The 12,790-nt window shown below is 47.3% G+C and overlaps 1 protein-coding gene across 1 annotated transcript in view; it reads right to left on the bottom strand.

The window, feature by feature from the left end:
• Window positions 1–590: 590 nt before the first annotated feature.
• Window positions 591–12,790, bottom strand: part of SMAD6 (SMAD family member 6) — a 63,389-nt gene continuing 51,189 nt past the window's right edge. Inside the window, exon 4 of the mRNA XM_048482084.1 lies at window positions 591–931. Within this exon, the coding sequence (XP_048338041.1) occupies window positions 591–931 (341 nt within the window). The remainder of the gene's footprint in view (window positions 932–12,790) is intronic.

Raw genomic sequence — 12,790 nt, 5'->3', positions numbered from 1 at the left:
ATCATTTGTTTCCTTAAAGTAGATAAACCAAGGTTCCCATCTTTCTTTGTATTTTTCATAAGGTATTTTCCTTATCCTATGTTAGGTTGCCAACTCCAAGCTAGGAAATTCCTGGAGGTTGGGGGCGAAGCCCAGAGAGAGCAGGATTTGGGGAGGGACGGACATTGGCAGTGTATATCTTTATCTTTATTGACCTTTAATAGGCATAGATAGATCAGGATTTACACAGACACATTCTGCAGTCTCAAGTATAGTTCAGTAGCAAGGAAATAGTCCACATAGCTTGACGGTTGACTTCGAGGGATTCGAATCACTTCAGATTTAAAAAAAAAAGAAATAGCCAGAGAAAATGACAGTAAATACCCCTACACATCAATGTAAAAATACAACCTAATATAAAATTGCAATAAAATTAGATCTGTTTAGCAAGTTAAAAGCAAAATAATACAGCAATAGGTATCCTACCATGCCGAATATTAGACAGATTGGAGAAATATCAAATATGATACTTAAAACAAACCTTAGAACTTCTTATAAAAGATAGGTATCTTCTCCAATCTGTCTAATATTGGGCAAGGCAGCGTATAATGCTACAGAATTCCCTGTCCAAAGCAACCAATTTCCCCAGGGTTAATGATCTCTAAGGTCTGGAAGATCTCCAGAAGTTCCCTGGAGGCAGCCCTGTTCTTGGAGTCCCAACTGGCAGCCGCTCTCATTTGGGGTAGGGGTCTTTTCCAGGGACTGAATGCGGGGGCCATCTGCTTTGGGTTTTTTTTGGGGGGGGGGTCTTTCCCCCACTCGAAGAGAGTAGCGACAATGGGCAAAAATGTGGTTTCTGTCCTGTTCCAGAGGGGAGGGAAGAGCTTATATTCTGGTGCCATTTCTCCAGAGAGACCTTGGAGTCCGGGATGTAGTTCACACGGCTGAGTTCCTGCAAACAGTGAGAGAGAGAGAGAGAGAGATGAAATATGTAGAACAGTTAGTAAAAGTAAAAATTGATGTAAGCAATAATTTATTAATAGTGGGGATAAAAGATGATATAAGAGTAAATAGAACTTTGGAACCAATGTATAAAATAATGATCAGAGCAGCACACGCAGTGTTGTCGAAGGCTTTCAAGGCCGGAATCATTGGGGTGCTGTGTGGTTTCCGGGCTGTATGGCCGTGTTCTAGCAGCATTCTCTCCTGACGTTTCGCCTGCATGATCCTCTGAAGATGCCAGCCACAGATGCAGGCGAAACGTCAGGAGAGAATGCTGCTAGAACACGGCCATACAGCCCGGAAACCACACAGCACCCCAATGTTATTTTAATTTGCACAACCAATCAGAAGCCTTCCTGGGCAAAAGCTACACCTGGCCTCACCTTCTTGCTGAAACACTTGACAGGAACCAGGAACGATGCTGGCGAGTGCCACACTCGGTACCATATGCTCCTTTACCTGGCGAGTCTTTCCCTAGAGGTGTCCTGGCCGTGACCGAGGGCATATGGCTTCATGCCAGGGGTTGGAATTCAGGATCTGAAATCATGACTGACGTGTTCTATGGCTGTGCTTCTATGACTCAGTGAATCTGAGCCAAAGGAAAACATGATTCTCCTGCCAGGAGAGTCCCGCCCTCATGATGTCACAGCATGCCAGCCAATGGCATCAAGAGAAGCTGGACAAGTGGAGAGGAGGGAGACAGAGGAGGAGGCAGGAAAGGGGGGAAGGTGGCAGCGCAGGATCAGGCTGAAAGAGCCTGAAAAACTACAAGTTCATGATGCACATCCCATTTAACTGAACCGGAGCACTGCATGCCCCAAGCTCCAGTGCAGTGGCGTAGTGGTTAAGAGCAGGTGCACTCTAATCCGGAGGAACCGGGTTTGATTCCTCACTCTGCCGCCTGAGGCATGGAGGTTTATTTGGGGAATTCAGATTAGCCCAGTGATGGCGAACCTTTTTGAGACCGAGTGCCCAAATTGCAACCCAAAACCCACTTAGTTATCGCAAAGTGCCAACACGGCAATTTAACCTGAATACTGAGGTTTTAGTTTAGAAAAAACGGTTGGCTCTGAGGGTGCGTTCCTTGGGAGTAAGCTTGGTGGTAGTGGGTGGCTTTCCTTTGAAGCAACCATGCAACTCTTCCAACGGGTGAATCACGACCCTAGGAGGGTTTACTCAGAAGCAAGCCCCATTGCCAGCAACCGAGCTTACTGCCAAGTAAAGGATCGTGCTTTAGTTCTTTGCATGAAAATCAGTGGGGCTTAACAGCGCTTAACAGGGTTGCCTACACTGCTTCCCCAAAACTAGGTCTTAGGTTTAATGCTAATAATTGAGCCCAGAGGCCCAGATGTGTGTGTGTGGGGGGGACTTTGTTTGCATGTGCCCACAGAGAGGGCTCTGAGTGCCACCTCTGGCACCCGTGCCATAGGTTCGCCACCACTGGATTAGGCTGTACACTCCGACACATGCCAGCTGGGTGACCTTGGGCTAGTCACAGCTTCTCGGAGCTCTCTCAGCCCCACCTGCCTCACAGGGTGTTTGTTGTGAGGGGGGGAAGGGCAAGGAGTTTGCCAGCCCCTTCGAGTCTCCTGCAGGAGAGAAAGGGGGATGTAATTCCAACTCTCCTCCTCCTCCTAATGCCCAAGTTTGTGCACTGGGACGTGTGCAGGGCTAATTTCAAGAGGACTGTGATGCAGGAGAGTAACCCCGGCTGAAACTGGTGAGCTGCCCTAATCCTTGCGCCTCCGAACATTTTTCAAGCTGCACCTGACAGCTCCAAGCTCCGGTCAGCCCATCATGTTTCGGGGATGTAGATTATCCTGTCATCAAAAGAAAGGATCTCTCCAATTGTTACAGTCGGCCAGCTGGTTTTTGGCTTTCCTTTTCCCAACAGTGTAATATATACCTACCGTTTGGTGGAGCATCTGACTCACGGCCTCTTTCTTCTGTATGGAGCTGGTGGACTGAATCGAGTCATAAATCACTGTGGCGCCTCCGTTTAACAATAAATCTTCTGATAATTCAGAGTGGGAGGGGGGAAAGAGTCTATAGCCCTGGTGGCAAACCTTTAGCACTCCAGATGTTATGGACTACAATTCCCATCAGCCCCTGCCAGCATGGCCAATTGGCTATAGACCAGTGGTGGCGAACCTTTGGCACTACAGATGTTATGGACTACAATTCCCATCAGCCCCTGCCAGCACGGCCAATTGGCCATGCTGGCAGGGGCTGATGGGAATTGTAGTCCATAACATCTGGAGTGCCAAAGGTTCGCCACCACTGGTCTATAGCGAGAGTTTGATTTTTTCAAAGCAAATAATTAAAACTAAAAAAAATATAGTCATATAATCCACAAGGGGTCACTCTCTTGGCAGAAATCCCTTCTTTGAAAATGACTTTCAAAATAAAAAATGATTTGATCTCAATGAATGTAAGGAGACGAAGCGACACGTCTGGTCCCAAATCGCCCAGAATAGACCAACGCCAAACACCTCGGCCTGGAAGAGACAAAACGAAACTCCTGTTTCATGAATAAAACTACCCCAAAAAAGAGAGAGGCTGAGCGGCTCAGTTTTCACGGGACACAAAATCCCAGCCGGGCGAGTCTCTTCGGTTAATGACGGCAAAGCAGAAACAGCCGACCACAACCGCAGCTTGGACACCACAGATTTTCTTTTTAATGTTGGCCTCAACACTGGAGCTGAACAGAGAAGAGATTTTGATTCTCCAGAAGGCGTAGGAGGTTAAGAGCTCGTGTATCTAATCTGGAGGAACCGGGTTTGATTCCCCGCTCTGCCGCCTGAGCTGTGGAGGCTTATCTGGGGAATTCAGATTAGCCTGTGCACTTTCACATACGCCGGCTGGGTGACCTTGGGCTAGTCACAGCTTCTCGGTGCTCTCTCAGCCCCACCTACCTCACAGGGTGTTTGTTGTGAGGGGGGAAGGGCCAGGAGATTGTCAGCCCCTTTGAGTCTCCTGCAGGAGAGAAAGAGGGGATATAAATCCAAACTCCAAACTCTTAAATAATTGGTACGCTGGGTGTTTTTTGTCCTACCTGGTGCAGTTTGACAACTCTCTGGCTCTACTTCTCAGAATATTTCATTCCCTCCCAGATTAAGGTGCTCCGCTCAGGAGTCTGCAACCTGTGGCTCTCCAGATGTCCATGGACAACAATTCCCATCAGGCTGATGGGAATTGTAGTCCACGAGCATCTAAAGAGCCACAGGTTGCAGACCCTTGTGCTAGGGCAGTGATGGCGAACCTATGGCACGGGTGCCAGAGGTGGCACTCGGAGCTCTCTCTGTGGGCATGTGCACACAGAGTTCATCATGTGGGGGGGCAGAAAATCACCCCCCCCCCACATCTAGGCTGGCTTGGGCCACTGAGCACGACGTGCGTGCACCACGGTGAGCAGGGAGGACTTGGCTGGCGGGCCTGGTGCCTGTGCTCAGGGTGGCTGTTGCCTGCGCGGGGGGACAGAGCGGTGCACGCAGGACTTGCTAGAGGCTAGAGCAAGCTGGCCCCTGCTCGAGCGGGTGGGGCAGAGGAAGAGAGAGCCAACCGTTTTTTTCTAAACTAAAAAAAAAGCAGCAGTGGCGTAGGAGGTTAAGAGCTCGTCTATCTAATCTGGAGGAACCGGGTTTGATTCCCAGCTCTGCCGCCTGAGCTGTGGAGGCTGATCTGGGGAATTCAGATTAGCCTGTACACTCCCACACACGCCAGCTGGGTGACCTTGGGCTAGTCACAGCTTCTCGGAGCTCTCTCGGCCCCACCCACCTGACAGGGTGTTTGTTGTGAGGGGGGAAGGGCAAGGAGATTGTAAGTCCCTTTGAGTCTCCTATAGGAGAGAAAGGGGGGATATAAATCCAAACTCTTCTTCTTCTTCTAAAACCTCAGCACTCGGGTTAAATTGCCGTGTTGGCCCTTTGCGATAAATAAGTGGGAATTGGGTTGCAATTCGGGCACTCGGTCTCAAAAAGGTTCGCCATCACTGCGCTAGGGAAACTGATCCGTAGACTGGAAACCAGTTGTCACTGCATGAGATCTCCAGGCCTGGACTAGATGTTCGGCACGCTGATGGATTTCCGCAGTGTTTCTCTGCTGGGTAGAAGAGTCAAACCGCACCGACCCTCCAGAGAAAAGCCGCCCGCCCAAATGGAGCCATTTCTGCTGCCCGGCTGCCCGGCAAAGCCCCTTTAAGCCAGCTCACGGAGCTCCCCTGCTTGGCACGGCCGGGCCCCTTGGAAGTTCATAAGATAAGAAGCACTTCTCAGCATGACTGTGTTGGGAAAGGGATTTGAAGGCCAAGCCTGTAATTGGGGGTGACATTTCCAAGACGCCTGCTGGGGGGGCTCTCTGTTTGCTGGAAGAGGCATCAATGCAAGCTGAGGGAGAGGGAGGAACACAAAGAAAGCTGCCCCCCCCCCCCTTCAAGGCCTTGCGCTGCCAGGGCCCCACAAGTCCTGGATAAAATTCACCCTATCATGACTGGACTTCCAATAGGGTTACCAGCCTCCAGGTGGGACTCCTGGAATTACAGTTTACTTCAGACTACTGAGGTCAGCTTTGGAGGGGGGGCTCCAGCCCAGCACTCCACCAATGTCCCCCCCCCTTCTTCCCCAGGCTCTGCTCCCAAATTCTCCAGCAACTCTAAGGAAACACTACAAATGTATGAATGGGGGTTTCCGAGAAAGCTGGCCTTTGTTTTGATATTTAGCAGCAGTGACATTGGAGCAGCAGTGGCGTAGGAGGTTAAGAGCTCGTGTATCTAATCTGGAGGAACCGGGTTTGATTCCCCGCTCTGCCACCTGAGCTGTGGAGGCTCATCTGGGGAATTCAGGTTAGCCTGTACACTCCCACACACGCCAGCTGGGTGACCTTGGGCTAGTCACAGCTTCTCGGAGCTCTCTCCAGCCCCACCTACCTCACAGGGTGTTTGTTGTGACGGGGGAAGGGCAAGGAGATTGTCAGCCCCTTTGAGTCTCCTGCAGGAGAGAAAGGGGGGATATAAATCCAAACTCCCCCTCTTCTTCTTCTTCTTCTTCTTCTCCTCCTCCTCCTCCTCCTCCTCCTCCTTCTTCTTCTCCTCCTTAAAAAACTGCCATGATTCCGTCATTGTGAATGCTAATGGCTTTGTCATATTCGTTAAGTGTGGTTAATCGCTTTCTTTGACATGAAGGGGGAGAAAGTCAAGGTAGGGGACCCACTGATAAAAAGCAGGCCTCGCTCTGTTTTGGCATCCCCTTGATAAAATGGGGGGGGGGAGGGAAGGGGAGGGGGCACTCCTTCTTCCAGATGATCTGATGCCTTCACTTTGTAACTGGATCCAGGCTTCAGCGCCAAAGTGGATTTTTTTTTAAACTACACTATTGAACAACCCCCCAAACACCACAGAGTAATGGAACGCGCATGCTAGGGAGGTGGGCGGGGGAGCTAAAGGTTCACATGTTGCACATTAAACAAAAACAGAAGCTTCGCTCTCTTTGGGGAATGGCGCAGAGTTCCGAGCCGTACTCTTCGAAAAGGGACATGGGAGAGATTAGGACTTACAGAAGAAAACTGGTCAACAAAACCGAAGCAGTTTACGTCAGGTGGTGCAACTTCCAGAGAGATTCAGTCACCACACTGGCCCTGCCAAGTTGCCAACTCTGGGTTGTCCGCCATATTAAAACACTTGGGAGTTTGTGCAACACAAACAAAGCTAATGCCAATTGCACAGAAAAAGGCTGTCAGTCACAAGACTGATTGTATTGTCGAAGGCTTTCACGGCCGGAATCACTGGGGTGCTGTGTGGTTTCCGGGCTGTCTGGCCGTGTTCTAGCAGCATTCTCTCCTGACGTTTCGCCTGCATCTGTGGCTGGCATCTTCAGAGGAGCTGATGGTAGGAATGGAAAGCAAGTGGAGTATATATACTGTGAGGTCAAAAGGTGACGCCATCTGAATAGAGTAGCCTGGCATGTGAGTCACAGAGAAGTCTGTAGCATGAGTCACAGAGAAGTCTGTAGCATGAGTCACAGAGAAGTCTGTAGCATGAGTCACAGAGAAGTCTGTAGCATGAGTCACAGAGAAGTCTGTAGCGTGACTTCTCTGTGACTCACATGCCAGGCTACTCTATTCAGATGGCGTCACCTTTTGACCTCACAGTATATATACTCCACTTGCTTTCCATTCCTACCATCAGCTCCTCTGAAGATGCCAGCCACAGATGCAGGCGAAACGTCAGGAGAGAATGCTGCTAGAACACGGCCCGACAGCCCGGAAACCACACAGCGCCCCACAAGACTGATTATCTTTAAACCAGGGGCTGTCCAACTCTGGCGCTTCAGATGGTCCTGGACTACAATTCCCATCAGCCAATTGGCCATGCCAGCAGGGGCTGATGGGAATTGTAGTCCATGAACATCTGAAGCGCCAGAGTTGGACATCCTGGCTTTAAACGCTTTACACCAAAACATATCCACCGAAAGTCTCTCAAGTATCAATACACAGAACACTTGTGTGGGACTGTCACACATAAAACAACACATATATCCTCCTTTCCATATAAGTACAATTTGTTTCTCAGTAGTATAAACCCAACCAATCATCTTTTTGTGGGTGCGACAGATTCTTAGGTTTGAAATAAGTTTGTATCGAACAATTGTATCAAGCTTGTTGGTTCCTGGGTTGGTGTCTGATGTCGTTGAATCTTCGCCGGCTCAGAATATCTACAATTTAAGCAATAATGTTCATATTCCTGTTGATAAATGTTAAATCCAAAAACTTATACATAATGATTGGACTTTCCATTATACTTACTATTATTGCTCACCGAGCCTCTCGCATACAACAGGAACTTACTACATCTACAGATTGCGGACAGTTTGCCCCTGGGACTTCACTCCAGCCGGGACTTATCATATCTATAATCTGTACACCTTTAATGAGAAACACCTGTGAGGTGGACACTTGACGCACTCACCTTGAAATAGCCACTGGAATAGAAATATTCCAAATATCACTGGACACTACAAATGCTCTATTTGTAGAAGGACACTAGAGTGTAATGAGGTGATAATAGAGGAATTGGGCATTAAAAAAAGACTGGAATGATTCTTGAATTGTAACGCCAGTAACATAATTTACTTATTACATTGTGAATGTAATGTACTGTATGTTGGACAAACCACAAGGAAATTGTGGATCAGATTAGTAGAGCACAACTCCAGGATCCGAAATCAAGTTTATGATGCCCCCCTGGTTCAACACTTTATTGAAAAACAACATCCTCCAGACACCTTCAAGAGTACAACTCTAACCACCATGAAAACCATCAAGCAGAGATTATTACAATTGGAAGGAAAATACATATTTCACGTAAATTCCAGGGTGTTAGGGCTCGAACCTTGCAACAATAAACAGACTCTGTATTGTTGATCAATTGCGTTTATTGATAGGCATCGAAGCACCCAGTTTGACAAAGTCAGTTCTGGCGAACCTGCCTTTTGCTATCCCCTTTATTCTGATATTAGTCCCCCCACATTTTCTCAAGAAATGTGAGAAAGAGTTAGTTTGGAGCTGAGGCACCCCAAGGTCGGCGATAGATAGAGAGCCCCCGGGCATCCTGTCCCCATGAGATAATGTAAAAAGTCCCAGTTCTCATGAGACCAAAGTGTCAGGGGAAAGCCTAGTTATCTACTCAGTGTGTGAAGCCATAAAGATCAGGGAAAGAATGCCCCAGAATGGCAGTGGTGACATATAGCAGGCTGGCTACGTATATCTTGGAGCAATTACATTGAGCTGGGAATGCATCTCAATCACCGAGATACAATCCCCTTGACATAGGGAGCCATTCGGGTTCAATCAGAACATTGATTTTTCAGCATTCCTCTAAGGAGCACACAGGTGCTGCGGGGTTATTGACTGCACCTGTTATCGAGAGAAGCTGAGCAAAGTATCAGTGCTCTTTGAAGACAAATGCTAGACATGAGAGAACGCAGTCTGCATGAGAGTCTGCGGTCCCGGGAACTTTGCATAGACAATTAGGGAATTCTCTATTTTGATTGTATTTTATCTATTTATTTTTGGATTTATATCCCGTCCTATCCCCGAAGGACTCTGGGCGACTTACAACATAGTTCAAACAGTCCATAGGTATTAAAATATAAACCCTCATTTAAAATTAACCAACGATATTTTCATTTTGTAATGGTATGTTGTCCTGATTGTACTTTTTCTATTCTTAGGACAGCAGGAACTAAATCTTGTTAACACTAATATTGGAGTGTCTACTAGAGATATTTATGCAAGTGAGTAATGATCCAAACTCATACTTATATAGGAATGTTTTCTGATATTATGATTCTCTAATATTAAGGTAATTGGGCCAAGCTCTAATATTAAGGTAATCGGGCCAAGCCCATACCAAACCTACCAGAGTTTGGTTAGCCTGCAGGAAAATTACTATACATATTCTGTTATGTTTCAAGCAAACGTGTTCGATTTGTAAGGATTTACAAACCATTTAAGGTGACCACGTCATAATTTTATTTTTGGTTTACCAGGTTTGCTATGCTTTACTATCATGCTGAAAGCTGATGTATGAACGAATAAGTTTGAATAAGAGAAACTGAATGTCCACATTTTGTAAACAAACTGAAATATTCTTATATTATAAAAAAAATAGTTGAAACAAACCTCATACAAGTGTGTTGGTCTTGGGTGCAGAGTGGATTGGTTTACTAATGTGTAATGCATCCACCCCCTATTATTCATGGGGGCACGATCCATGGCCGCACCGCCACTAGTATCCAAGAGCTCTCGATGCGATGCAAGGCACCCCGGCGAAACAGTGCGGCGGGTCGCCGTCAAGGTAGCTTGGTCGACCTGTTCCTGCAGTTGAAGGAAAGCAACACTCCGACTGAGCCGAGGCCGAGACAGAGCTACCAAGGACAGAGGTTCTGTTTCCACCACCGAACCCTCTGGGCTGCTGGGGTCAGGGGGGTTAGTAACAGGGTCCTCTTTGCGGACCACCGTCTTAACCTCATATTCCGAATTGCACGGACCCCTGAACCCCAACCTCTTCATGTCTGCGAGCAGCAGAGCCCGACAAGAAGTTTTGGAAAAAATCGAAACGTACACTGAGCGAAAATAGTGAGTTCCCGCATAATGTAAGGAACCGGTAAAGTCCAGGCCAAAAGTAACTTTTCAAGTTCTTTATTGAGCTGGCATTTTAAGTCGATCACGAGCAATGCGGGAACTGACCCCACAACGTCCGAACAGCCTCTTTTACGGGCTCCCCACCAGTTCCCGCCAAAGTTAGATAAACACCTTTAGTTCCCATCCAAAAACCTCCTTGGAACAGTTTCACATAGACAGGCAAAAGAAACAGGAGATACAGATAATAGAAACATTCCCCGTTCTGGGCGTCCCGCCAACCTTGTCAGAAGAGAACCTTCCAAGGTTAAGCAGCAACTTTACAATTATATGGTGGACTCACCTGGAGGTTGGCACCCTTCCTGTCACAAGGGTTACCTGTGGGGTTGCATAGCATGAGTCGTACTTGAAGCCTCCCCCCGCCCCCGATCCCATTTGAAGCAGATCCAGGCAAAATGTAGATTTGACTGGAACTTACCATCACATCCTGAGGAAGTTTCCTTATGCTAGGTCTCGAACCAACGGACTCTGTGTTGTTGATCATCAGTGTTTATCGATAAGCTCCGAGCACCAAAGCTTGGCAAAGCCAGTTCTGGTGAATCTGGCCTTTGCCATCTCCTTTATCCCCGTTGTCAGTCCCTCCCTCCTGTTTCCCCAAGAAGTATTGAAACAAAGAGTCTGTGAAGCAGAGTCGCCCCAAGGTCGGCGACAGATAATGACAGAGAGCGCCTGGCTTCCTGCCCCCACAAGACAACAGAAACAATCCCATATCTCATGAGACCAAGGAGTCAGGGGGAAGCCTAGTTACCTACAAAGCATGTGAAGCCATAAAGTAAAGATCCAGGAAAGAATGCTGCAAATGGCAGTGGTAATATAAAGCAGGCTGGTTACATATATCTTGTAGCAGCATTGATATATAGTTGCAAGCATTGAGTTAGGAACGCATCTCAGTCACCTAGATAGCATCCCCCTGACACCTTGCTCTTTGAAACTTTTTAAAAATTGTGATATCTGGCCTGATGAAGATTTCTCATAAACTCTAAAACATGCACACCGTTTGGAGTCATTTGGTTGCTTCGAAGAAAAGGTATTGCTTGGACTGGCATTCTGATGTTTTGGACTTTACAGCCCAGCCAATGAGGACCCCCTCCAACACTGTCTGATTTGACAGAATTGTGTGCTAAAACAAATCTCAATGCCAAGCCAAGACATCCCAACTTTTCACCCGGATTTTTATGCACCTGGCTTCCTGCCCCCACAAGACAACAGAAACAATCCCATATCTCATGAGACCAAGGAGTCAGGGGGAAGCCTAGTTATCTACAAAGCATGTGAAGCCATAAAGTAAAGATCCAGGAAAGAATGCTGCAAATGGCAGTGGTAATATAAAGCAGGCTGGTTACATATATCTGGTAGCAGCATTGATATATAGTTGCAAGAATTGAGTTAGGAATGTATCTCAGTCACCTAGAGAGCATCCCCCTGACACCTTGCTCTTTGAAACTTTTTAAAAATTGTGATATCTGGCCTGATGAAGATTTCTAACTAACCACAGTATTCCAGATGATGTAGAAAAGAGTGGCACTATTACAATCCTTGATTTAGACCAGGGATGTCCAACTCTTGACGCCTCAGATCTTCATGGGCTACGATTCCCATCAGCCCCTGTTGGGGCCAATTTGGCCACGCTGGCAGGGGCTGATGGGAATCGTAGTCCATGAACACTGGGGCGCCAGAGTTGGACACCCCTGCCCCTCCTTTTTGCCCCATATGGGTCCCTTATTCTATCAGGACCCATCATATATATATATATATTTCTGGGGAGGGTTTAAGCAAGGGTTTCGTGGGACGCTGTGTTAGGTATTAACTGTTGTTTTAATTGTATTTATGGTAATTAATTTTGCGATGATTTTATGTATGGTATTTTATGCTGTTCACCGTCCTGAGCCCTTCGGGGATAGGGCGGTATATTAAATTAAACAAATAATAATAATAACATATTCCTGTTAATGCATCCCAGAATTACATCGGCTTTCCTCTTCATCCTCTATCTACACAACAACATCCTATGGCCATGGTGGCGAACCTTTGGCACTCCAGATGTTATGGACTACAATTCCCATCAGCCCCTTCCACAATGGCCAATTGGCCATGCTGGCAGGGGCTGATGGGAATTGTAGTCCATAACATCTGGAGTGCCAAAAGTTCGCCACCACTGTCCTATGGGCAAGGTCAGGCTGCAAGTGTGTTGTCACCGGCCCAAGCTCACCTTGCAAGTTGCCGTGGTAATGTGAGGATTGGAATCTGGGTCTAGCCCCACGCTCTAACCGCTAGACAATACTGCTCTCACACAGTCTTTCCCCTTCTCCCCTCCGCATGATATACTGTTTTACTTTTTGTTCAAACAGTACCAGCAATACAGCCACTAGCAAGTATCTGGGTGAGTCATATTTCCTCAAGAATTCTGGGAAAAAGCGAAGCTGCTGTTTAATGAGCGAGTGTTTTGCTGGGGTCTTTCCATAGCCAAGCTAATAAAAACGGGGTCCGTTTCTTTCTCCCTTTCTTTTTTTAATCCGCCTAAGAGGGTGAAGAAGCGGTAGGAATCACCTTTGTTGGAACACATCCCCAACAAGAGAAGATAATTAGTCCCACAACCCAGAACATGCGCGGCTGC

The sequence above is a fragment of the Sphaerodactylus townsendi genome, linkage group LG17, assembly GCF_021028975.2.
Source record: "Sphaerodactylus townsendi isolate TG3544 linkage group LG17, MPM_Stown_v2.3, whole genome shotgun sequence".
Classification (NCBI taxonomy): Eukaryota; Metazoa; Chordata; class Lepidosauria; order Squamata; family Sphaerodactylidae; genus Sphaerodactylus; species Sphaerodactylus townsendi.
This window is presented reverse-complemented; position numbering and strand designations above follow the sequence as displayed.